We start from the raw sequence: 25,739 nt of genomic DNA, 5'->3' as shown, positions 1-25,739 counted from the left end.
GGGGGGGAGGCGGGCCTGGCTGGGCGGGGAGGGGGCTGGCCGAGGACCCTTCCCTGCGCGGCGGGGTCCGGAGCGGGGCGCGCGCGGAGCCGCTTCCGCAGCAGCCGGAGCCGCAGACTGCGAAAGAGGCAGAGGCGGCGGCAGGCAGTGAGCCGATGAGCGGCAGGAGCGGGAGGCGCGCAGCTGAGCCTGCCGCATCCACCGCAGAGCCCCCCGCGCTGCGCCTCTGCCCGGCCGCCTGCTGCGCCCTTGCGGGACTTTCTCCGGCAGGAGGGCGAGGCTGCGCTCGCAGGACCCCCGGCCCGTCGCGGTGACTGGGGAGGGGCCGCCCCCGCTGCCGCCCCCTCGCCTCGCCTCCCGGGGATGGGCGCTGCGCCGGAGAGAGCCCCCCGGCAGCGCCGCGCAGGGCGCCCAGGCCACGGGCGCCGGGCCAGCGGGGAGCGCGCCGCGTGGCAGCGGGGGGTGCGCGCCTGAGCAGCGGCAGCGGCGGCAGCAGCAGCAGGTGGGGCTGCGCGGCGCGCGGAGGCTGCGCGGGTGGCGCCCCTCCGGGAGATGCCATGATGCGGGAGGTGCCCGGGGTTGGCATGGCCCGCGGGGGGGAGCGCCTGCCCGGCCTGCAGGCCTTCGCGCGCGGCTCGTCCCTGCACGGGCTGAGCCACCTCGTGGCGCACGGCTCGCGCTCCCTGCGCCGCCTGCTGTGGGCGCTGGCCTTCGGGGGCTCCCTGGCACTTCTGGCGCTGGTCTGCGCCGAGCGCGTCGCCTACTTCCTCAGCTACCCGCATGTCACCAAGCTGGACGAGGTGGCCGCGCCCAACCTCACCTTCCCCGCCGTCACCCTCTGCAACCTCAACGAGTTCCGCTTCTCCAAGATCACGCGCAACGACCTCTACCACGTGGGCGACCTGCTGGCCCTGCTGGACGCGCGCCACGAGGTGGCCCCGCTGGGCGACCCCGAGCTGCTGGCCGCCCTGCGGGACAGGGCCAACTTCAGGGGCTTCAAGGCGCGCCCCTTCGACATGGCCGACTTCTACAACCGCACCGGGCACGACCTGGCCGAGATGCTCTGGCAGTGCACCTTCCGAGGCGCCAACTGCAGCGCCAGCAACTTCACGGTGGTGAGGGGCGCGCCCGGCAAGGGGGGAGGGCCCGCAGGGAGGGCAGAGGGGACCGCGCAGCGCCCGCGCTCCCGTCCCGCTTGCGCGTTTCCCGCGGAGGGTGCCGGCTGCGTGGCCACTGAGGGAACGGGGTGCGGGGCTAGGCTGCCCCCCGCGGGCCGGATCCAGCTGGAGGCTCTCCTTAAGTATGGTTGCTGGGAAGAGTGGTCCTACCGTCGGGCAGAGGGAGGCGAGGTCCCGGGCCAGGTAGGGGCAAGCAGCCCTCCTGGCAATTCTTCCTGCGGTTCACACCTGCTGGAAGAGAGAGGCACACCTGTCACCTTGTGTGGGTGGGGGAGGCTCGCCTCTTCCCAGGGTTTGGGGTCAGGAAGGGGCAGACTTTGGACATCTTTGATAATCTGGGAACCTCAGCGTGCCCAAAAGGATGTTCTCAGTTATAGATCTTCTCAATTTTGGGCTCAGCACTATGTGTGTGTGGGGGGGGACCGCATGCACACCTTGAATTCAGCATCAGATCAGGGCAGCAGTCAGCCCGGATTGGCTTCTGGGGGGGGGGGTAGGGGCTGCCATCCTGCCCTTCAGCTCAGGCAGCTAAATTTGGTTCAGCGGGGGGGGGGGGGGCTTGTCAAGCAAAGAGCAGCAAATGCCTTCCCAGGGAGGATTTGAACCCAGGACCCCTGGCTTCCAGCACAACTCAGGATTTGGGGAGCCAAGTCGCCACCCCAGCCGGCATTCCCCAAACCCTGCGCTCCTCCCTCCTCTTCCTCTTCCACCCTGGGCCCTCATTGCCTGCTCCTGGGGCTGCCCTGTGCCATCAGAGGTTTCGCTCTTCTGGGCCCAGGTAGGATCCCAAGTGGGGTGTCGGAGGGGGGCAGGGGGATGGGGTGTGGCCCCATCCCAGGAAGAAGCCTGCATTTCGCAAGGCCGCATGAACAGCCCCATTCATGGGGGGTGAGCTGTAAGATTTGGTTAGCTAGAGACAGAGACCTGGCCTGAGAGCTTCTTGCAAACCAGCTCTGGGCACAAAGAGGCATCTACCTGCCCCTGTGCCATCCTGAGCACAAGTGGGCATCGGTGTGCAATGAAAGGGGCGTGGGGGGAGCCTCGTGGTTGACTTAGCTGGACCAAGGCTACTTGGAGACAGTGGGCGCGGGGCTTGCATCTCCTCTGAGACCTCTTGAGGCAGGTCCCTTGGGGGCCCCAGCTGAAAGGGGAGCACAGCAGCCCTGCAGTGGGGGCCACGGCCACAACTCTCTGCTCCTGGAGCAATGGGGCCCCTGGGATCAGCTGCAGGAGGAGGCAGGTCTGCTTGTGGGGGAGCTGGGGGGTGAACAGGAGAGCAGAGAGGGCCGCCTTGCTTAGGGGGCTGCAGGGAGAAGCTGTCAAGGAGAGGAAGGGGGTCTTCTGGTGGGGAGGCGGGAAGCCAGCCATTCCCCGGGGCTGGGGGGCTCAGAGGCCCATTCCCTGCAATGGAGCGAGATCAGCCCCCCCACCCCCTGAGCAAAAGCCCCATCTCATGAACCAGCAGGGCCCCCCTCCCCAGATTCTGAATCTGCAAAACAGGGTGCCGCCTTGAATAAAATATTGGGGGAGCCCTGGTAAGCTCTGCCCCACATAATTGATTCCAAGGCATGGCACATTTGAATGGCAATGCCCATCAGTGTTGTGGGGCCCAGGCCTCCCCAGGAGCTGGCTCCTATGGGGATTTCTCTATAAGGGGCAGAGCTGTTTCCACTGGGGGGGGGTGTTGTGGGGGCTGCTTTGTCTCAATGGATACCGGGTGGGGGTCCCTCACTTCAGGGGCTGCAGAGTGTGATCCTCTGCCTCCCCCCCCCCCATTCCACCCACAAGGAGGTGAGGGATGCTAGGCTGGTTGATCAAAAGGGGGGGCAGAACTCGGGGGGGGCACATAGAGGCCCAGGAAATTAAGGGGTTGGTTGGGAGGACACCAGAAGGCGGTCAGGGCAGTGGGGAGTCAGCTGAGCTATGGGGCGAGCAGGAGTGAGGGGGATGGGCAGGGCCTTGCTAAGGCCACAGTCAGTACGGGGGGGGGGCAGGGGGCCAGCTTGAATAAAATATGGAGGGGCAGGTAAGCCCCACCCTGCATAATTGGTCACAAGACATAGTGCAGGCAGACAGGGCTCCATCCAGGATGGCTCTGCTCTGCCTCCACAGCCAATGTCTCCCAATCCCTCAGGAGGGGGGAGGGCTGCCCCTGTGGTCGGATCCTGCCTGGGGGCTCCCCATTGTGCCTGCGATAACAGGAGGCTGGACTAGGGTGGCCTAAAATCTTATGTTACGAAGTTTCACTGTGAGGGCTTGGGCCAGGGAGGGGGCAGCTCTTTCTCCCCCCCCCTCAAACTCCAGCTTTCCAGGTCATCTTAAACGTACCCCAGGGTATTGCTGCAAATCTCTCACCAGCACCCCCAAAAACTATGAAACGTTGCCCCTGGGCACTGCTTAGTATGCCCCAAGGAGGCTGGGGGCGTCGTGGGGGGTGGGGAGTTGAATGGGTGGAAAGGACAGCCGCTCCTCTGCCCGGCCCCCTTCCCTCCCCAGACACCTGAGGCTTGGAAGCTGGTAGGGGAAGACTAGATGGCCCTTGAGGGTCCCTTCCAACTCTCCAGTTCCATGATTCTGTTTTTCCTGCCACTGGGACACCCCCCTGCCCCAGAGGAATGACCCTGCTTCTGTCTTGGACCCCCAAATTCCTCCCCTCTTCTGCCCACCTCTTAGAAATCTGGCCCAGTCCAGGGGCCCCTTCTGCCAGGGGGGCAACCAGGGACTCCTTTGCAGGGGGGCAGCATGCAAAGTCTCCCTTTTTGGGGTAACAGGTTTATTAATTGCCATTGGCCACGACAGCTGGAAATGGACCTTCCATGGCAAGAGGCAGTCTACCTCTGATGACTGTATGTGGGGAGGCCAAAGAGCAGGGGGAGGGAACTGCTTTGGTGTGCGCTTTGGGGGCTGGGGGGGCTCAGGGGGCCCTGAGTTTGCCTTGAAAGAAGCTTCTCCTTCCGTCCGGATTGCCCAGATCAAAAGCCGCTCACAAGGTGCTGCCCTGGGCAGGTGGCTCAATAGAGGAGACCCCAGAGTCTCCTGCCCCACAGCCAGGGGGCCCTCTGCAGTTTGCCTGTGGCTCCCCCCCCCCGCCCCATTGCACTTCCTGCAAAGCACCCGTTGCCTTGACAACATCCACTCCTTCCTGGGACAATCCGTTGCCATGGTGAATTTGCCCATCTTCAAGGCAACTGAGCTTGTTGCCAGGGCACCAGCTGCTCCCCCCCCCCCCCCGGTCGCTTGTGGGGAAGGGTCCTGCAGGCTCCAGCTGGATAGCCATTGTGGGGGAAGCATCTCACGAGAGGGGGCAGCCTGCCAAGGAAGGTGCCCAGAGTGTGGTTTTACACACACACACACACACACAAAAACACACACACACATGGCAGTTTCTTCCCTCAGCCAAAAAAAGGAAGAAAACACCTGCCCTTCTGGATCTCTCCTTCTGAGAAACCGGGGGCCGTTCCTGGTCTCATCTGGCCCCCTCACTCATTTCTGCTCTTCTGTGAAACCCAGCCAGATGGGCGGGGTATAAATAATAAATTATTATTATTATTATAAGAGGCCATCAATTTATTGATTTCTGCAGGGGTGTTTTCAGACGCCCTGAGCTGCTTCCTATCCCTTCCCCAATATTCCCCAATATTCGCTCTCACACAAGCACCCTTTGCCTTTTTAAAAAACACACTGGCTGCAATTAGCTCTGTGTTTCTGCACTATTGATCCTTCCAGACTCAAGGGGGGGGTGCCACCCAGCAAATGAGCTCCCTGCACAATTAAGCCATTTCATCCCAGAGCCTCGCTTTGCCCTCCTCCTCCTCCTCCTCCTCCTCCTCCGCCGCCGCCGCTCTGCCTGCCTGAATTCCTTGCAGACGGATTGAGACTCAATTACCTTGAATAATTCCTGCAAGTTTTGCCACTTCAGAGGAGGAAAGTTGCTGAGTAGCCCTCCCAGGGAGGCAGCTGGGCAACAGCCTGTTTCTGGGCTGCCATCATAAAACTCTCTGTATTCTAAAAAGAAGCACCGTATTTTTCACTCCATAAGACGCACCTAGTTTTTAGAGGAGGAAAACAAGAAAAAAATACTCTGAACAAAACAGTGGATGTATGATTTTTGTGGATCATGTTGTGGACACAGACATGTGATTTGACAGTGAGTTTGGGGTAGCCCATTGCAAAAATCTGGGAGAATCCATGTGGATCCGTGCTTTGTAACCACGTTTTTGCACCATTGCGGCCCCACGAAACAGTGAGTGTGTGATTTTCTTGGTGTAGGCTGTAGCCATGGACATGCTATGTGATGGTGAATTTGGGGTGACTCAATGTAAAAATCCAGAGGATCCATGGGTTTTTACCTCCCCCCTCCCAGGCAGCCTCCTTTATCGCTAGAGTCCCTTATCTCTCGGCAAACGATCAGCGGCTTTGTTTCAACACCCCCTTCCCTCTTTCCAAAAAAAAGGACGATCTGCTTTTTGCCCCTGGGCAATTCGGCTCCAGGGACCATGCATTCAATCCATAAGACGCACAGACATTTCCCCTTACTTTTTAGGAGGAAAAAGGTGTGTCTTATGAAGCGAAAAATACGGTACTTCTCCACGAAGCAGCTGACTCAACTATGGCCCTCATGGCCACTCGCTTTGTGGTCAAGTGGTCATTTGAACCCTGGTTTCTTCCAGGTCCTAGCCTGGTACTCTAACCGTTATTGGCTGTTTTTGCATGTTTTTAAGCAAAAGCTGGCCTCGTTCCCACCTCCTAGAACTCTGTTACAGAGAAAAGAAAGCCTTTCTCCCTGAGTTAAACTGTGGAACTCCTTCCCGCAGCAGGCAGGTACGGCCAGCAGCCTGAATGACTTTTAAAGGGGGTTAGGCAAATTCATGGAGGAGGAAAAGGCCACTGATGGCTATGAACCGTGATGGCTGGGCTCTAACTGCTGAGTGGCTGGACCTGATCCGCCAGGCTCTCCTTACGCCCTTGGGAGGCCTTTCCCTGCCTCCTCCCCAAAGCTGAGCCGCCCAGGGTGCAGCTGGAGCAAGGGCACCAGAACTCGAATCCCCAGAGCCTGAGCTTTCTTTAAAAAAAATGAAATGAATAAAACATCCATCTGCAGCCCACTGGGAAGCAAAGTTAGGCAACAAACTGTGCAGGGCACCCCCCTGACTGGAGAGCAGACTTTCTCCAGGACGCGATGGCTTCCTCTTGTTCTGCAGAGCAGGTCCAGGAGTTGGAAGGGACACTGTGCAGCCCCCTCTCCCCTTCTGTTTGGGGTTGGTGTGGGGGCAGCACACAGAGGCCATCCTGCTTTCTGCCTTCGTGGGCTTTGCGGAGGGTGTTTGGGGGCAGAACATGGCAGCAGATTGGGGCAGGGGGCATGTTTTACTGTCCGGAAGGGCTCTTGAACTGGGGCGGGGGGGGGCAGGAGAGATGGGGCTTCCTCGCTGGCTTTGCCTTGCCCCCTCACCTGTGTGCTGGGGGCGACTTGCATCTTTACTGGAGACAGAGGGGTGGCGATGTCCCTCTTTGCTGCCTTGTCCTTTAGAAGAGGAGGAGGAGGAGGCGATGGGGGGGGCGTCTCTCCCCCATCTTGTGTGCAGAATCTGCCTGTGCAATCCAGCCATGGATTTGCAGAGCTTTTACTGTGTTTAAACTCTCCCTCCCCCCGCAAACCTTCCCTTGTCTTTCTCACCAACCGCCCACTAGCCAGATTTCTGAAATGCCATTTTCACAGTGACTGACGGTGCACTCCTGTCCTTACTCAGAAGTAAGTCCCATTGAATTCAGCAAGGCTTACTTCCAGAGCCCCAGGTGTGTCGGGTTGGGGTTAGGACTGCAGCCCAAATATTTGAGAATCTGAGTCATTTGCACCTTGAAAATCCCCCCCCTTCAGCCTTTGTTTAGCTCTCAGACTTCCTCTTGTGTGCATCATTTCTACTGTCAAAAACATGTGTGCATTTGTGTGTGTGAGAGAGAGAAAGAATGTGGCAGAATGCCCCGTGAAATGTATTGCTGAATGTAGGCTTAAAATTTTCTTTGACTGAGCCGCCTTTGGAAAGTGGGAGCAACTTTTCCCTTTTTTAATGGGACGTTGGGGTTCAATAACAGGCCAGATTAAAATTGGTTGCCACTTTGAACCCATACTTATTTGCATGAGGGGGTGGGAAGTATTGCAAACATATGCAGCCATACCTCGGGTTACAGACGCTTCAGGTTGTGTTTTTTCGGGTTGTGGACCGCTGAAACACGGAAGTAGCAGAACAGGTTACTTCTGGGTTTCGGCGGTTGCGCATCGTGCTTTGCTAAATCGTGCTTTGCTAAATTGTGCTGGGCCAAGGCAGGAAGTGAGTGAAAGACAATAAGTTAAGTGCACATGCTGCTCAGTTCTTCATGTGCTGAGAGTTCCATAGCCTTTTGGAGCTTATGCCATTAGGAAATACCGTATTTTTCGCCCTATAGGACGCACTTTCCCCCCCCCAAAAATGAAGGGGAAATGTGTGTGCGTACTATGGGGCGAATGCAGGCTTTCGCTGAAGCCTGGAGAGCGAGAGGCATCGGTGCGCACCGACCCCTCTTGCTCTCCAGGCTAGAGGAAGCTATCCGCAAACCTTGCAAGCCCTGCGGGAGTTCCCACGGGCTCACAAGGCTTGCGGGCAGCAGCCTGCCGCCCGAAGCACGGGGAGCCCTCCGGAGGACTCCCTGTGCTTCGGGCGAGTGTCCGCAAGCCTTGCGCACCCGACGGGAGGTCCCGCCGAGCGCGCGAGGCTTGGGGCAGCAGCCTGCCGCCCGAAGCACGGGGAGCCCTCCGGAGGGCTCCCCTTGCTTCTGGTGGGTGTCCGCAAGGCTTGGGGCAGCAGCCGCAGCTGGGGGGGGAATAAAATTTTTTTATTCATTTCCCCCCCCCCAAAAAAACGAGGTGCGTCCTATGGGCCGGTGCGCCCTATAGGACGAAAAATACGATATGTTAGTCTTTCAGTTCCCACAAAGGTTAGAGTCTGGCTCAACAGCAGGAAGAACTTTCTGATGGTCAGAGCTAGAATGGAACCCTTGGGAGCAAGAACTCACCACTTGGTGTCAGGGAAGTCATCTCGTAGGACCAGAGAGCTGGAAGGGGGGACCCAAAGGGTCATCCAGTCCACAAAAGCATCCCTGACAGAGGCCAGCCAACCTCTGCTTAAAAACCTCCAAGGAAGGAGAGTTCATCCCCTTTTGTCTCACTGTCAAGCAGCTCTGACTGTCAGAAAGGTTTTTTGAATCTCCTTCCTTGCAACTTGAATCCATTGGTTTGAGTCCCTCCAGAGCAGGAGAAAACCAGCAAGTGACAGCCCTGTAGATATTGGAAGATGGCTCTGATATCTCCTCACAGCCTCATCTTTTCCAGGCTAGACATACCCAGGTCCTTCAACCGCTCCTCATAAGGCTTGACTTCCAGACCCCTGATCCTCTTGGTCTCCCTCCTCTGCCCACCTTCCAGCTTGTCAACATCCTCAAGTTGTGGTGCCCAGAACTGGACACAGTATTGTCAGGTGTGGTCTGATCAAGGCAGAAGAGAGTGGGTCTCTTATTTCCCTTGATCCAGACACTAGACTTCTTCTCCCCACCCCCACTTCCCGGGCTCTGAGCCGTCTTCCCTTGGGGGTTCCCCAACTTGCGCGCTGGGGAGGTCTGGTGGCAGGAATCTGAGCATCCTGGACCCTGCCCCATGGTTCCCCTTGCCCTCCACCAAACACCCATCAAGTGGAACAAAAGAGATCTTTACATTTCCCTGTTTCCCTGCCAAGTTCATCACACCCTTTTGTCTTCCTCTGGGTTTGTTATTTCTGGACTGGCTACCTGTCTGGCACTCAGGTATCAGGATGCCAGGGATTATCCCTCAGGCAGAGGGGCGTCTGAGTAGCTGACCTCACGTGTCTATATGAATTTCTGAAGTTTTCCCAGTGAGCCAGTACAGAGATCCTTTGATCAGCGAATTCTTAGATTTGGTATCGTGCAGCAGAGGCCCTTTGAATGGATAGGAAGAAACTGTGATGAAGTGTTTTGTGGGGACAAATCACAAAAGCGATTGTGCTGGTTTTGGTAGTGGGCTGCATGTGCGTGATATCTGCAGGAGGGGCAAACACCCCCCCCCCACAACCTAGACTTAAATCCCTTCAACAACGCTGCATCCCGCCAATCACTGTCAGGAACCAATGGACTCTCCTCCCCTGGAGGTCTTTACGCAGAGGTTGGGTAGCCATCTGTCAGCGTTCCTTTGGCCTTGCGGGGGGCTGGGCTAGATGACCCTCGGGGGTCCCTTCCAGCTCTGCCCTTCTGGGGTTCCACGTGGGGCCTGAGTGCAGCACCCCCACCACCCAGCCTCTCCCCTCCTTCCCAGAGCTCCCTGGCTCCCAGCCTGCCCTCCCTCCCTGCCCCCCTGGCCCTGGGCCAAGCAGCCTCCTCCTCCTCCATCACCTGCCCGGGATCAGCTGCCGCTCCTCCTCTGCTGCCCAGAGCTTCCCTCCTGAAACACAACCCCGCAGCTCCCGACCATCGAGGGCCATGCCGGAGCCCGGAGCGGACGAGGCGGCCCCCAGGCCCTCCGACTTTGCCGCCTTTGCCGGCAGCTGCACCCTGCACGGCCTGGCCCACGTCTTCCTGCCGGGCCCCTTCACCCCCCGTCGGGCGGGCTGGGCAGGCGCCGTCCTGCTGGCGCTGGGCATCTTCCTGTACCAGGTGGGCGAGCGGGTGCGCTACTACAAGGAGTTCCACCACGTCACCATGCTGGACGAAGAGGCCGGGCGCCTGCTGCTCTTCCCGGCCGTCACCCTCTGCAACTTCAACCGCGTCCGCCGCTCCCGCCTGACGCGCAACGACCTGCACTGGGTTGGCCGGGAGCTGCTGGGCGTGGAGGCCCCCGCCTTCCCCGAGTACCTGAGGGCCCTGGGGAGGGCGGACGAGGGGGGGCTCGGCTTCTACCCCACCCCCCGCTTCGACATGAAGGACTTTGTGGAGCGCACGGCCCACAGCCTGGAGGAGATGCTGCTGGACTGCCGCTTCGGGACCCGGGGGTGCGGGCCCCACAACTTCACCGCCGTGAGTCCCCTCACCTGGGCCTCCCCACACCCCAATTTGGGCACCCTCAGAACCCCCAGCTTCATACCTCCTAATGGCAGCCCCATTGGGGGTCAGCTGGATGCCCTTTGGGAGTCCCTTATGCGATTCTGTGATGGCTGCCTTGCACAGGGTTGGACTAGATGACCCTCGGGGTCCCTCCAGCTCCACAGCTCCATGTGTCTATGTCAGAGGCTGGGAGAAGAATGAGAGCAGGCCTCAAAAGACGAGAATTGAAATGCCCAGTGGGGCTCAGTCTGGATGGCAGTCGCTATTTGGGGTCCGTTTCTGTGGGGTGTCAGCAGAGGGCAGGGGGATCACTTGGGGAGGCCTGGGGGGGACGACTAATGAAGCCACTTAGCCGGAGATCCCCCCACCTCTGGGTGAAAAGTTGAGCATCACCCCCTTTTCTCTCAGGGAGTCTCTAATGCACACACCAGAGGTTTGCATCTAGGGCCGGGCATTGGGGGTGGGGGGCTTGCCCAGAGGCGGGGGGGCCAGGCCTTGCCTAGGGAGACCCCTGAGATGCCCCCTCCCACTTCTCCCCCCCCTCTGGTCATCTTTCCCTCCTCCTGGCAATCTCCTCTCCAGCTGCTGCCTCTTCCTCCTTCTGCCCCCCTCCTGCCCCCCCCCCAGCCCAGCCTGGTCCCCAAGGCCACTCCTGTTACTCTGCGCTCAGCTGCATCAGTCCTGCCGCTTCGCCCAACGTCTCCTATGAGAGGCTGGAGCAGCGTCAGCGCAACCCGAGACGGACGATGGCATGGAGGGGGGGCAATGTGCTTTGGGTCAGCGGGGGCCAGAGGGGAGGCTGTCATGCCGCAGAAACGGCCCTGCGCAAGATTTGGGAAGAACCTTGGCAGGGGACTGGGAGTGGAAGGAGTCTCTGGGGCCGTCCAGCCCCTCCTGGGTCATCGATTTCCTCCCCACTGCTTCCTCTGGACTTCCATGTGCAGCTCAGCCTCCTGTTCTCAGTGTGGCCAAAGGGAAACAAGCAGCAAGCAGGATTCGAACTCAAGACCAACTCTCTGGGTTTCCAGCAACTGGGGTTCAGAAGCATCACCTCCTCTGATGGTGGAGAGCAGAGAAGAGTCAGCCTGGCTAGGAGCCTTCAAAATGAACAGGAATTTGCACGATCCTCTTTTAAAGCTGTCCAAGGTGGTGGCCACAGAAGCATAGATTGTGACGTTGGAAGGGACCCCATGGGTCATCTAGAATCTCAGCTGAAGCATCCATGACGACAAGTGGCCCTCCAACCTCTGCTTGAAAACCTCCAAGGAAGGAGAGGCCACAACCTCTCAAGGGAGGCCATTCCACTGCCAGACAGCTCTTGCCGCCCGAAAGCTCTCCTGATGTTGAATCGGAATCTCCTTCCTTGAAGCCATGGCTTCGAGTCCTACCTTCCAGAACAGGAGGAAGCAAGTTTGTTCCCTCTTCCATGTGACAGCCATATTTGAAGATGGTCCTCATGTTTCCTCTCAGCCTAATCAGCTTCAACATCTCCAGCTCCTTCAACCATTCCTCATAAGGCTTGGCTTTGCTAATGGAGAAATCTGAGGGCTCCCTTGGACAAAAACAAAACAAAACACCAAGGACACCAGCCAGGAAGACCAGAACAAAACAGCAGCCAGTTGGCTTGGTCTTTATTGAAGACTGGACAGGACTCCCACCTGCCACAAGGTGGAACTAGATGGAAGCCCTGAACAAAAGAGAACCCAAACTTTTATTAGCTGCTAATCCCCATGTTGGGACGCGGGTGGCGCTGTGGGTAAAGGCCTCAGCGCCTAGGACTTGCCGATCGAAAGGTCGGCAGTTCGAATCCCCGCGGCGGGGTGCGCTCCCGTCGTTCGGTCCCAGCGCCGGCCAACCTAGCAGTTCGAAAGCACTCTCGGGTGCAAGTAGATAAATAGGGACCGCTTACCAGCGGGAAGGTAAACGGCGTTTCCGTGTGCGGCTCTGGCTCGCCAGAGCAGCGATGTTACGCTGGCCACGTGACCCAGAAGTGTCTCCGGACAGCGCTGGCCCCCGGCCTCTAGAGTGAGATGAGCGCACAACCCTAGAGTATGGCAAGACTGGCCCATACGGGCAGGGGTACCTTTACCTTTTAATCCCCATGTTACACCCCCCCCCAACTACATCATTCATACATCACGGTTACACCATGAAAGGGGAGGTCTGGTGGCAGGAATCTGAGCATCCTGGACCCTGCCCCATGGTTCCCCTTGCCCTCCACCAAACACTCATCAAGTGGAACAAAAGAGATATTTACATTTCCCTGTTTCCCAGCCAGGTTAATCCCACCCTTTTGTCTTCATCTGGGTTTATTTCTGGAAGGGCTACCTGTCTGGCACTCAGGTATCAGGAGGCCAGGGATTATCCCTCAGGCAGAGGGGCTGCTGAGGAGCTGAGCTCACAGGTCTAGATGAATTTCTGAAGTTTTCCCAGTGAGCCAGTACAGAGATCCATTGATCAGTGAATTCTTACATTTGGTATCGTGCAGCAAAAGCCCTTTGAACAGATAGGAAGAAACTGTGATGAAGTGTTTTGTGGGGACAAGTCACAAAAGTCACAAAAGTGATTGTGCTGATTTTGGTAGTGGGCTGCATGTGCGTGATATCTGCTGGAGGGGCAACCCGTCCCCAACCTATACATAAATTCCTGCCACAGCTTCCAGACCCTTGATCCTCTTGGTCGCCCCCCTCTGTCCACATTCCAGCCCAGAATTGGACACAGTGTTGTCAGATGTGGTCTGACCAAGGCAGAAGAGAGCAGGACTGTTCCTTCCTTCCCCTTCCCTGCCTCCTGGGGTAGGGAGTTCCACAGATTAACTCAGCATCGCACAAATAAATCCACAGAATCCAATCCATGGAATGTCCACCAGTTACAGAGAGGGGGAGGAAAACTTTTCCCAGACCACTCCCCCTGCAGGGCAGGCAGCCAGCAGTGCCTCCGCTGATGTGGTTGGGGGGGAGCAGTCTGCCTGGCCAGTGCTCAGGGGGGACAAGAGTTTGTGGGGGGCCCCTGCTCCCTCTCAGGCTCTTGTTTTTTTTAAAATAATATTTTATTGAGTTTTATGACAAAAACTTAAAACAACAATAAACAAACCACCTCACAACAGCACCTAAAGGTAACAGAAAAAACAAAAAAATAGATACTACAACACACAAACACAAAACAGCAAAAATACAACAAAGAGAATAAACATATTAAAAACAATTTTTGTCTCCTTATATTCTTTACATTGACTTCTTTCTCCGACTTCCCCAGACCTTCCTTCTCTGTATTCCAAATCAAATATTCTGTCTGCAAATTCTTTTCCTCTATCATATTTTAATTTTCTAATACTCTTAAAGTCTAGTAAATAGTTGCATTTCCTTGAGTCTGACAAAATATTAAATCTTTCTCTATTCACTTTTTCCCAAATACCCATCCGCCCTCAATCCGATGTCATCAAACGTTCATTATCTTATAATGTTTCTGTAAATAGTCCTTAAATTTTCTCCAGTCTTCCTTCACCGTCTCTTCACCCTGGTCTCTGATTCTGCCGGTCATTTCTGCCAATTCCATGTAGTCGATGACTTTCATCTGCCATTCTTCCAGTGTGGGTAGCTGTTGGGTCTTCCAATACTGTGCGATAAGTATCCTTGCTGCTGCTGTAGCATACATAAAAAATGTCCTATCCTTCTTGTGCACCTGTTGGCTAACCATACCCAGGAGAAAGGCCTCTGGTTTCTTCAAGAATGTGTATTTAAAAACTTTTTTCAGTTCATTATAAATCATCTCCCAGAATGTCTTTATCCTTGGGCACGTCCACCAAAGGTGAAAGAATGTACCTTCAGCCTCTTGACATTTCCAACATTTATTGTCAGGTAAGTGATAGATTTTTGCAAGCTTGACTGGTGTCATGTACCACCTGTATATCATTTTCATAATATTCTCTCTTAAGGCATTAGATGCTGTAAATTTCATACCAGTGGTCCATAACCTTTCCCAGTCAGCAAACATTATGTTATGACCCAAATCTTGGGCCCACTTAACCATCGCTGATTTCACTTCCTCATCTTGTGTATTCCATTTCAACAGCAAGTTATACATTCTTGACAGAATCTTAGTTTTAGGTTCTAACAGTTCTGTTTCCAATTTTGATTTTTCCACCTGGAAGCCAATTTTTCTATCCATTTTGAAAGCCTCCATTATTTGATGATAATGGAGCCAATCTCGAACCTTGCTTTTTAATTTATCATAACTCTGTAATTTCACTTTATCACCATCTTGCTCTAAAATCTCCCAATATTTTGGCCAATTGGCCTCCATATTGAGTTTTTTTAGTGCTTTTGCTTCCATTGGGGACAACCACCTTGGAGTCTTATTTTCAAGCAAATCTTTATACCTCATCCAAACTTTAAACAGTGCATTTCTGACAATGTGGATTTTAAACATTTTGTGCACTTTAACCTTGTCATACCATAGATATGCATGCCAACCAAAAGCATTATTAAATCCTTCTAAGTCCAATATGTCGGTGTTTTCCAGAAGTAGCCATTCTTTTAACCAGCAAAAAGCTGCTGCTTCATAGTAAAGTTTCAAGTCCGGCAGGGCAAAGCCCCCTCTTTCCTTAACATCAGTTAATATTTTAAATTTTATCCTTGGCTTTTTGCCCTGCCAGACAAATCTAGATATGTCCTTTTGCCACTTCCTGAAACAGTCAATTTTGTTTATAATCTGCAATGTCTGAAATAAAAACAACATTCTTGGCAATACATTCATCTTTATCACAGCAATGCGACCCATTAGCGAGAGTTTCAAATTAGACCATATTTCTAGATCTTTCTTTATCTCCGACCAACATTTATCGTAGTTATCTTTATATAAGTTCCCATTTTTAGCAGACATGGTAATTCCCAGGTATTTCACTTTTTTCACTATTGTCAATCCTGTCTCATTCTGAAACTTTTCTTTCTCAGTTTCTGTTAAATTCTTTGTCAAAACCTTAGTTTTAACTTTGTTTAGTTTAAACCCTGCCAATCGACCAAACTCTTGAATCAATTCTAAGACTCTTTTTACACTGGATTCTGGTTCCTGCAATGTCAAAACTAAATCATCTGCAAATGCTCTTAATTTATATTGTTTAGATCCGACCTGTATCCCTCTAACCAATTGGTCCTTTCTAATCATATTCAGCAACACCTCCAGGACTGATATAAAAAGCAAAGGGGAAATTGGGCAACCTTGTCGTGTGCCTTTCTCTATTCTGAACTCCTCAGTTATTACATTATTTACAATTAGTTTAGCTTTTTGTTCAGAGTAGATTGCACTTATACCATTTTCAAATTCTTGGCCTACCCCCATACCTTGGAGATTCTTCTTCAAAAAACTCCAAGAAATATTGTCGAAGGCCTTCTCCGCATCCACAAATATCAAAACTGCTTTTGTATTTATTTTTTCCTCCAAAAATTCCAATATGTCTATTATATTCCTCACATTGTCAGATAAATGTCTTCCTGGGAGAAAGCCTGCTTGATCTTTATGAATCTCCTCTATTAATACTTTCTTAAATCTTCTAGCCAAAATATCTGCAAATATTTTGTAATCCACATTCAATAACGATATTGGGCGGTAGTTTTTAAGTTGATGTTTTTCAGTCTCTATCTTCGGTATAAGCGTGACAAAAGCTTCTTTCCACGTTTCTGGTGCTTTTTCCCCCTCTCCCTCTCAGACTCTTGGAGGGTCCCCCACCTTCCATACCAGAAGCCCCAAAAGGGCAACCAGAAGGGGGTGGGGGGTCCTGGTGGGAGATCTCCTGGGTGCCCCTCTGCTCAAGAAAGCAGGCGATAGAGGAGCTGGAGGGGTCTCCAAGGCCCTTTGGACCCCATAGGAATGCCAGGCTCAGTGGGGCAGGTCCCGGGTTCAGTTCCCAGGTAGGGCCAGAAGGTACCCCTGAGGCTGAAACCCTGGAGACCCACTGCTGCCAGTCATTGCTGGCTGGACCAATAATCCAAGGCAGTTTCTATGCTCTTTAGCGCATGCTTTTGTCTAGAACCTTGAGGACTATAAACTTGGCTTTTTTAAAAAAAAAGTCAGAGCACTAGCTTTGCATGCAGACGGTCCTGGGTTCAAGATTCATTCAGGGATGGGAGCACCGCCTGCCAGGGACTCTGTTGAGCCATTGCTGCCAGCCAGTGTAGACAATACTGAGGTGGATGGAGCCATGGTCTGGCTTTGGAGCACAGCAGCTTCCTCTGTTCCACCTTCCTCCTCACGCCACCCCTTTCTCCTCCCCCCTCCTGCAGATCTTCACCCGGTTGGGAAAGTGCTACACCTTCAACTCAGGGGCTCCTGGCCACGAACTCCTCACGACGGTCAAGGGCGGAACGGGCAATGGTCTGGAACTGATGCTGAACATCCAGCAGGATGAGTACCTGCCTGTCTGGGGAGAAACGGGTGAGTGAGGGGTCGGAGGAGGGCTTAGGGTGGGCACAGTGGTCCTTCTTGGGGATGGGCCCTGTTTGATCCCAGGACACAATGGAGGTGGATTGAAGATTAAGTCTGTCAATTAAAATTTAAATCTCCTGTCCCGCACATGTGTTAGAAATATGAGAGTAAACAGGCTGTGAAGCCCTTTTAGCAAAGAAAAAACACTTAGGCACTTTGCAGTTTACTGGAAGCTGGGAATTAGTCCAATACACCTTTTTGTCCCTGTTTATTTGTGGTCTGCTGACCTTTCCCCCCTTTGTCCCCATTGCTACAAAACACACACTTTTGTAAGATAAATGAAAAGGTTTACTTACATTTCAATGCAGACAGCAAATGCATCAAAACAGCATGCAGGTAAAAATACATCTTAAGTTACAAAAGACAAAACATGTTTCCAAAATGGAATCTGAGGTCTGAGCAAAGCCCAGGCATGTATTTCTGCTCAGTTGCTGGCTTCAAAAGGAAGAGAGACACTGAGGCAAGGAGGAAGGAGGAAAAATTAAAATTAAGATGCCACGGGATGTAGGGGATATGACACCACAGATCTGTCTTCTCTGGGAATATGGGAACGCTAAGAGGCAGGGGTCAGCAACCTTTTCAGCTGTGGGCCAGTCCACCATCCCTCAGACCAGGTGGTGGGCTGGACTATATTTTTTTATAAAAATAATGAATGAATTCCTATGCCCCACAAATAACCCAGAGATGCATTTTAAATGAAAGGACACATTCTACTCATGTAAAAACATGCTGATTCCCGGACTGTCTGTGGGTCGGACTGAGAAGGCAATTGGGCCACACCTGGCCCCCAGGCCTTGGGTTGCCTACCCCTGTCTAAGAGTCTTAACCCTTTCTTATGATTATAGAGCTAACTTTATTGTCATTTTGACTGCAGATCTTCCCACAGGAGAAATTCCTGGGGACCCCAGAGCCACTGAGAGTTACTCAGGATCTGCTCCTTCCTGGCTAGGGGGTGAAATATGAAAATTAATTCTCCAAGGCACATTTTGTGTTCTTGTAGGGTGTTAAGGCAGAATACTATATATTTGATATTGGTAGGGTCATTCTCTTTTATTCCCCTCTCTGACCCTGACCCTCTTATGACAGGGGGCTCATCCTGCAGCAGCAGCAGTATCCCAGGCCTGGCTGAATTCTCCACTGCCCCCTCTGTGGGGTTCAGGGGTCCTGGGCTCTCTCAGCCTCCTGAAGCTTCCAGGCTGCCCAGAAGGAGACCCCCTTTCCTTCTTCCTCTTTCTGCTCCTAAACTCCCATTTCACCTTTATTATTGTTACTGTATAAGAAAAAATTGGAGGTCGGCTTTTACAGCCCAGCTCCCTACCAAGGGACCCCTTGAGGTCCGCTATCGGTCAGGGATACCAATGGAGGCAGAAGCAAGGCAAGCTGCTGACCTTTATTGGTCTGTTGCAGAAGGAGGAGTGGAGCCTTGAACATTGTGCATTCAGAAATTATAAGAGAAAGACCACCCGAGATCATCAAATCATAGTTGGTCCAACCTCCTGGAATGCAGGAATCTTTCGCCCAATGTGGGTGTTATGGAGAAATCTCGGTGTGAGGCTGCTCAGTCCCCCAGCTGGTCCCTGCGGAATAAAGGAAGGAGTCCAGCCACCAGCCGGAGCAAATCGTGGCAGACCAAGGTTTATTGCGCAATAGGTTCAAAGAGGAATTTTGAACCCCGAGGATGGGGTGACAAGGACTTTTAAATCTTTCCCACCATATCCCAGAATACAGTTTGTACAGCATCATTGATACATCATTGATGCATCAGAAAAGGGGAGGGTTATACTTAGGAGGAATTTGTTGGGGATACAGGATACAGGATTGGGAAGTACATTCTAAGCACCTGCTACGAAGGGACAAGAGAACTTGGGTTTGCATAGTCTGTCACCTGGGCAAGTCCGGAGGAGTGCCTTTGCCCAGAGATTGACACCTATGAGTCCCTTCCTGTGAATACATGACCTCCCACTTGAGGGATTATGGCGGGGACCGAGTGGCTTCCAAGTCCTTGGCCAATGAAGCAAATTGGCGGTGGAATGAAGGAAACTGGCAAAGGAGTTGATTTTATATGATTTTTAAAGCTAGGCAACTTCCCTGAGCTGTCAATTCGAAAGGATACCTTTATGCATAATATCTGTAACATTTAACAACTTTAAAGATGTGCCCTCCCCCCCCATAATTTCCATAATAGTGGGGCTCAAATCCATGACCCTGGAATTGAGAGTCCTCTCCCAAAAGATACAAACATAAATGGTGGTTATGTAAACTGGGTCATGCTCAGCGTTTCTGCAGATGCCTGGCCATACCTGAGAACGACCCGGCTGAGACATCCTTTTGAACTGGTGAATGCCTGGCCTCCAGAATCCATTGTCACAGAGCTCCCATTCATACACAGAAGATGCCCTGCTGGGCCATTCAACAGAGACTTGTCAAACACCAGAATTTCCTGCTAGACTTGAGAGGGTCTCCCAGAGGTGAACCACAGCCTGTTTTGTTCAGAATATTTGTTTGATTCATGTTTTAGAATCCTATCTGAACGAAGTATTGTCCATTGAGAGAAAGGGGCAGATGGAAAGTGATACTATTTTTTGGGCCCGTATCTCCAGGCTGAGAGGAGAAATGAGAGCCGCCTTCAAATATCCCAAGGGCTGTAACATGGAAGATGGAGGAGGAAGATGGGAAGGACTTGAACCCTTGGCTTCCAGTTGCAAGAAAGGAAATTCCGACTAAACATACAGAAAAACTTTGAGAGGCAGAGCTGTTCCACAGTGGAGTGGTCTCCTGAAGGAGGTGGTGGAATCTCCTTCCTTGGAGGTTTTTAAGCAGAGGTTGGGTGTCCAGCTGTCAACAATGCTTTAGCTGAGGTTCCTGCATTGCAGGGGGTTGGACTGGATGACCCTCGGGGTCCCAGCTCTACAATTCTGTTATTCTTTGACCTCCTGCTTAAGGCAGAGTTCAGTGGGGCTGGGCAGATTCTGGTGGAGAAAAGGGTGGGAGACAAGAGGCAGAGGGTCGGGTGGTCTTAGAGAAAGCAGAGCAGGGGTAGCACAGAGCCCAGGGGCGGAAGACAAGAAGGAGATCCTGCTGGATCTGGCCAATGGCCCAATCAGGACCTGAGCCCAAGAGACCTTTCTTCTCCAGTGGTGTCCAGCAAATGGTACCCAGAGGCGCCTTTGACCATGGAGGCAGATCGTAGCCATGATGGCTAGTGGCCCTCGATTGGCTTCTCCTCCTCCTCCTCCATGACTTTCCCTAATCCTTTTTTAATCCAGGTTGTCAGTCATCAGCGCCTCCTGTGGAAGGGAGTTCCGCACGTTAACTATTAAATTTGCTTCCCCACATCTGCAGATCTCAGGGTGCTCCATGTTGTAAACAATAAAAATTTGCCCCTTTCCCCTTATGGGGTGTCCAAGAGCCTGTACAGAGTCCTTACATTAGGTTCCCTATTGGTAGGAGAAAATAACAGAGGCCAACCAGAGAATATTGAGAAGCAAAGCAGCTAGTAAGCTTGATCTTTATTGACCTGTTGCAACAGGGTCCTCACTCACCACACGCAGGAGAGGAAGAGGACCCACAAAAATGCTGTGCAAGGGCTTATAAAGACTTTTGAAATTGCCCGCCCTGGAGTCCAAGACCACCCCCAGAAACATCATACCTACATCACAGAAGGGGTGTAGCTCAAGACCACCCCCCAGAGACATCATACTTACATCACAGAAAGGGTGGTCTACAGCTGAAATCTGAGTAACTTGTTTATCTCGTCTGACAGGTTACCTCTTAATGCTTACTTGATTGGATACCCTGCGGAGCCTGGCCAGTCTTTTGTAATGAAAAATACTTAGTTCCTGAGCCAGGTCACAGGCTCACCCTATTCAAACCCAGACATACCCTTAAGACAGGATTTGTGAAGGAAAAGACAATGGGGAGGCTTTTCCATTTTCCTTTGACCTTGCAGAGAAAACATTTGGTCAGCTTGGGAATCAAAAATGGTTCCAGGTCAGTGTTCCTGTGCTGATCTATGTACGTGCTTGGATTTTTTGGATTTGATATCCCGCTTTATCGCTACCAGAAGGAGTCTCAAAGCGGCTCACATTCTCCTTTCCCTTCCTCTGTGAGGTGAGTGGGGCTGAGAGACTTCAGAGAAGTGTGACTGGCCCAAGGTCACCCAGCAGCTGCAGGTGGAGGAGCGGGGATTATGAGTCTACCGCTCTTAATCACTACACCACACTGGCTCCTATACACCGCACTGGTTGGTACACTTATGAACATTTAACATATATCTAAGACCTCAAAATTCCTATCACACATTCACATGACAATGTGCTTCCCTCCATCTCATTTGCCCGTCTGCCTCCTTCCACACCCAGCAGCACCAGTTCCCGTGCTCAGGATCCGGCCCATTCCTTCTCCCCAATGCGCTTGTGTTTGTGTTGCAGATGAGACCTCCTACGAAGCTGGGGTGAAGGTGCAGATCCACAGCCAGAACGAGCCCCCCTCCATTGACCAGCTGGGCTTTGGCGTGGCTCCTGGCTTCCAGACCTTCGTCTCCTGCCAGCAGCAAAGGGTATGTGCCCCTCTTGTGGGCAGGGCTTTCTGGGCAGCGCGATCCCCCTGCCCACTCCCAGGGCCGGCTTCCTGGCTCTCCGCCTTTCCTGCTATCTTCTATGGGATTTCTCTAGGAAACAGTACATCTGTGGGGCAGAGAGGGGGGCTTGGTCTTGGGGTGACAATGGACACCAGAGGTCCTGAGAGAGGTCAGCCAACCCCCCTCTTCCCCCTTCCTCCGCAGATCTTCTACCTCCCCCCGCCGTGGGGTGACTGCAAATCGAACCCTGTGGAGTCAGCCTTCTTTGCCAACTACAGCATGGCCGCCTGCCGCATCGACTGCGAGACGCGCTACCTGGCCGAGAACTGCAATTGCCGCATGGTGCACATGCCAGGTCGGGGCAGGGGGGTGGGCTGAGAGCGGGGGGCAGGGAGACGGACGTCAAATCTGGGCGGCTGGAGACGTGGGAGGCTGTGGCCCTGGGCAGGCTCCTGGGGTCCACATACTCGGGTTGACCTGTCATTGCTTGATCATTCTGGCATCTCTAAGAGCTGGAAGGGACCCCCAAAGGGCATCTAGGGCAGCCCCTTACAATGTGGGAATCACAGCTAAGGAACCCCAGACCTCCATTTAGAAACCTCTAATGAATTGTAAACTGGTAGAATTGGAAGAGACCCCAAACATCATCGAGTCAAATTGCCTGCAATGGGACACACACCCCATTGGCCCTGGCAATGCCCGATGCACTTTGGGGGTGGCAGTGGGTCAAGGGGACCCTCCCAAAGGCCCTTGGCATTGATTGGGCCAGGTGCCCACCCTACAGGGCACCTCGAATGACCAGCACCCTCACAGGGAGATGCAGGAAAGTGGGTGCTCTGCTGCCCACCGTGCCTCCGGTGCCTCAACCGCTGTTCCTCGTGCCCAGGTAACGCCAACCTCTGCACCCCGGAGCAGTACAAGGAGTGTGCCGACCCGGCCCTGGGTAAGCATGGACCCCCCCCCCCGGACCCCTGGGTTGGGTGGAGGGCTGGAGAGAGATTCCTGTCCCTCTCCGGCCAGCCCTGACCTGCCCCCTGCCCCCCCAGACTTCCTGGTGGAGAAGGACAATGAGTTCTGCTCCTGCCAGACCCCCTGCGAGACGGTGCGCTACGGCAAGGAGCTCTCCGTGGTCAAGATCCCCAGCAAGGCCTCCGCCAAGTACCTGGCCAAGAAGTACAACCGCAGCGAGCAGTACATCGCGTGAGTAGAGGCCCCCCCCCGGGCCCCCTCTACGGCTGGCCCCCTCCGGAAAGATGCCCCCAGCTGCACCAGCCCCCTTATTTCTTTATTTTGGAACTCTGTTGAAAGATTTTCATTTATAAATGTGGTATTTATTATTATTATTATTATTATTATTATTATTATTATTATTATTAATTGGATTTATATACCGTCCTATACCGGGGGGTCTCAGGATGGTTCACATAAAAAAATCACAGTATATAAAATTAAAATAAAAGCAATAATCCAATAATACCCCCTCCCCCAAAAGCCACATTTTAAAAGAGTATGGGATGTTGATGAGATCAACCAAAGGCCTCGCTAAAAAGGAACGTAAGTGATATTATCCTAATCTATAAAGGTAAAGGTAAAGGGACCCCTGACTGTTGGGTCCAGTCGTGGCCGACTCTGGGGTTGCGGCGCTCATCTTGCTTTACTGGCCGAGGGAGCCAGCATACAGCTTCTGGGTCATGTGGCCAGCATGACTAAGCCGCTTCTGGTGAACCAGAGCAGCGCACGGAAACGCCGTTTACCTTCCGCCGGAGCGGTACCTATTGATCTACTTGCACTTTGACGTGCTTTCAAACTACTAGGTTGGCAGGAGCAGGGACTGAGCAACGGGCGCTCACCCCGTCGTGGGGATTCAAACCGCCGACCTTCTGATCAGCAAGTCCTAGGCTCTGTGATTTGACCCACAGCACCACCTGCGTCCCTTTTATCCTAATCTATATATGGTTGCTAATAACCCCCTCCATTCCACACCAACTCGTTCCAAATATCAATATATTTGTCCAAAGTCTATGCCTAAAGAGGATTTATCCTTATGACATCTCTAGCAAAGAGCTGCTTTAGCTGGTTGTTGTTGTTTTGGCATAAATGTAAATTCAGATACATCAAAACCTCTGGCATTGAGGCTCAAATGCTCTCCCACAGTCTGGGCAATATGGACATTTCCAGTTCCACGCAACCCGTCCCCTAATGAATGGCAGCCAAGTGGGGACCCCATGTGCAGGGGCAGTCTATCCCGATGGCATCCCCTCCCAGCCCTGCCTGAGGGCTTCCCCAGGGCTTTGGGGAGGGGGGCAAGCCCAGGGCTCCCCCCTGCCTGCGTCTCCTGACCCCCCCATCTGGTCTCAGGGAGAATCTTTTGGTGCTGGACATCTTCTTCGAAGCGCTGAACTACGAGACCATCGAGCAGAAGAAGGCCTACGAAGTGGCTGGGCTGCTGGGTGAGTGAGGGGCCCCAGGGAGGGAGGGGGGAGGAATTAGGGGTGGGGGGGGTCCAGGCAGAGTGACCTCTCTTTCTTTGCCTCCCCCCAGGGGACATTGGGGGCCAGATGGGCCTCTTCATTGGCGCCAGCCTCCTCACCATCCTGGAGATCTTCGACTACCTGTATGAGGTGAGTGGTGGCCGGGGGGGGGGCAGGGGGAAGCTGGGATGGAGAGGCCGGGGGGGGGGTACAGGTGTGGAAGCATCGTTGCCATAGGAAGGCACTCTGCGGCTGCTCAGGAGGTTTTGGATTAAATCGTGCTGTTTGTGGCTTTTGAGGCTGGAGAAAAGGCCACACAGGATAGAAGTTTGTAAAGTTACGCATTCTGGACAGAGATTTTTCTCTCTCACTAGAATGCAAGGACAGTGAAGCTGAGTGTCAGGAGGTTTAGGACAGATTAAAGGGACGCAGGTGGCACTGTGGGTTAAACCACAGAGCCTAGGGCTTGCGAATCAGATGGTTGGCGGTTCGAATCCCCGAGACGGGGTGAGCTCCCGTTGCTCGGTCCCTGCTCCTGCCAGCCTAGCAGTTCGAAAGCACATCAAAGTGCAAGTAGATACCGTATTTTTCGCTCTATAGGACGCACTTTTTCCCCTTCAAAAATGAAAGGGAAATGTGTGTGCGTCCTATGGAGCGAAGACGCCATAGCCCCGCAACCCTCTCCCGGCTGGAGAGGTGACGTGCGGCTATGGCAGGAGCCTCTCCGCTGTGCCTTTCCGCTGCTCCCCGACCTGCTCTTTGGGGCTGGTGGTGGGCTTCCCCCCGCCAGCCCCAAAGAGCAGGTTGAAAGGAACCTGAAGCCTGGAGAGCAAGAGGGGTCGGTGCACACCAACCTCTCTCGCTCTCCAGGCTTCCAAGGTAGCCGCCTGAACGCACCTTAAACGGCACCTTGTTTTAGAGCGGGAAAACAAGAGGGGGAAAGTTCTCCCCCTCTCTGCGCAGCGCCTCCTGCCGCTTTGCTGAAGGGGCGCTGGGCAGAGAGGGGGAGAATTTTTTTTTTCTTGTTCTCCCCCCTCTAAAACAAAGTGCGTCCTATTGTCTGGTGCGTCCTATGGTGCGAAAAATACGGTAAATAGGGACCGCTCTGGCGGGAAGGTAAATGGCATTGCTCTGGTTCTCCAGAAGTGGTTTAGTCCTGCTGGACACATGACCCAGAAGCTGTATGCCGGCTCCCTCGGCCAATAAAGCGAGATGAGCGCCGCAACCCCAGAGTCGTCCGCAACTGGACCTAATGGTCAGGGGTCCCTTTACCTTTAAAGGGAAGTTAAACTGTGGAACTCCCTTCCGCAGGAGGCTGTGGAGGGCTTTAGAAGAGGATCAGACAAAGGCATGGAGGGGGAGAGGGTCGTTGATGGCCCCTGGCCAGGATGGCTCTGCACTGTCTCCACAGTCAGAGGCAGGAGATGCTTCCAAGGCCCAGGAGGGGAGAGCTGAGCTTGGGTTCAAATCTTGCTTGCTGGTTCCCCATAATGGGCAGCTGGTTGGCCATTGAGGACAGGAGGCTGGACCAGGTGAGCCATTGGCTGGATCCAGCAGGCTCTTCTTAGGTTCTCCCCCCCCCCCAGCCAGCCAGGGACCCCCACTCTCTGCCTCTCTCCCCCCCCCCCCCTCTGCTGCCTGGCAGGTGTTGCGGGACAAACTTCTCAGCTACTACCAGGCGAGGAAGCAGGCGGATCGCAGCAACAGCGACAACCTGGTAAAGTGGCACCCCCCTGCTCCCCCCCCCCCGGTCCCCTGGGCTCAGGCTTGGAGAGCCCAAAGGGGGGTGGGGCTGGGGGTGGCTGGGGAGGGGGCCTGGGGGAATGGTCCCCCATCTGCATCTTTCCCAAACGGGGAGGGGGCCTGGGGGAATGGGCCTTTTTGGTATGGCGCATGGCCCCACACCCAAATGTGGAGAGCTGGGGTTTTGTTGGTGGGATGGAAAAG

At 53.8% G+C, this 25,739-nt stretch overlaps 2 protein-coding genes across 2 annotated transcripts in view; one reads left to right on the top strand and one right to left on the bottom strand.

Annotated features, from left to right (window-relative positions):
- Nucleotides 1-545: 545 nt before the first annotated feature.
- ASIC3 (acid sensing ion channel subunit 3) overlaps nt 546-25,739 on the top strand; it is a gene marked incomplete at its 3' end in the record, with an annotated part of 26,200 nt that continues 1,006 nt past the window's right edge. Inside the window, exons 1-10 of the mRNA XM_083407212.1 lie at nt 546-1,115; nt 9,876-10,235; nt 16,541-16,691; nt 21,173-21,300; nt 21,526-21,676; nt 22,208-22,264; nt 22,368-22,521; nt 23,680-23,771; nt 23,863-23,942; nt 25,438-25,578. Of these exons, the coding sequence (XP_083263338.1) occupies nt 558-1,115; nt 9,876-10,235; nt 16,541-16,691; nt 21,173-21,300; nt 21,526-21,676; nt 22,208-22,264; nt 22,368-22,521; nt 23,680-23,771; nt 23,863-23,942; nt 25,438-25,578 (1,872 nt within the window). The 5' untranslated portion in view covers nt 546-557. The remainder of the gene's footprint in view (nt 1,116-9,875; nt 10,236-16,540; nt 16,692-21,172; nt 21,301-21,525; nt 21,677-22,207; nt 22,265-22,367; nt 22,522-23,679; nt 23,772-23,862; nt 23,943-25,437; nt 25,579-25,739) is intronic.
- Nucleotides 13,721-25,739, bottom strand: part of LOC310660898 (uncharacterized protein) — a 561,482-nt gene continuing 549,463 nt past the window's right edge. Inside the window, exon 7 of the transcript XR_014503665.1 lies at nt 13,721-14,421. The gene's annotated coding sequence lies outside the window, so the exon portion shown is untranslated. The remainder of the gene's footprint in view (nt 14,422-25,739) is intronic.

Source organism: Podarcis tiliguerta, assembly GCF_965153285.1.
Source record: "Podarcis tiliguerta genome assembly, chromosome: 12".
In the NCBI taxonomy this organism is placed as follows: Eukaryota; Metazoa; Chordata; class Lepidosauria; order Squamata; family Lacertidae; genus Podarcis; species Podarcis tiliguerta.
The sequence above is the reverse complement of the archived record's forward strand: the minus strand, read 5'-3'. Positions and strand labels throughout refer to the sequence as shown.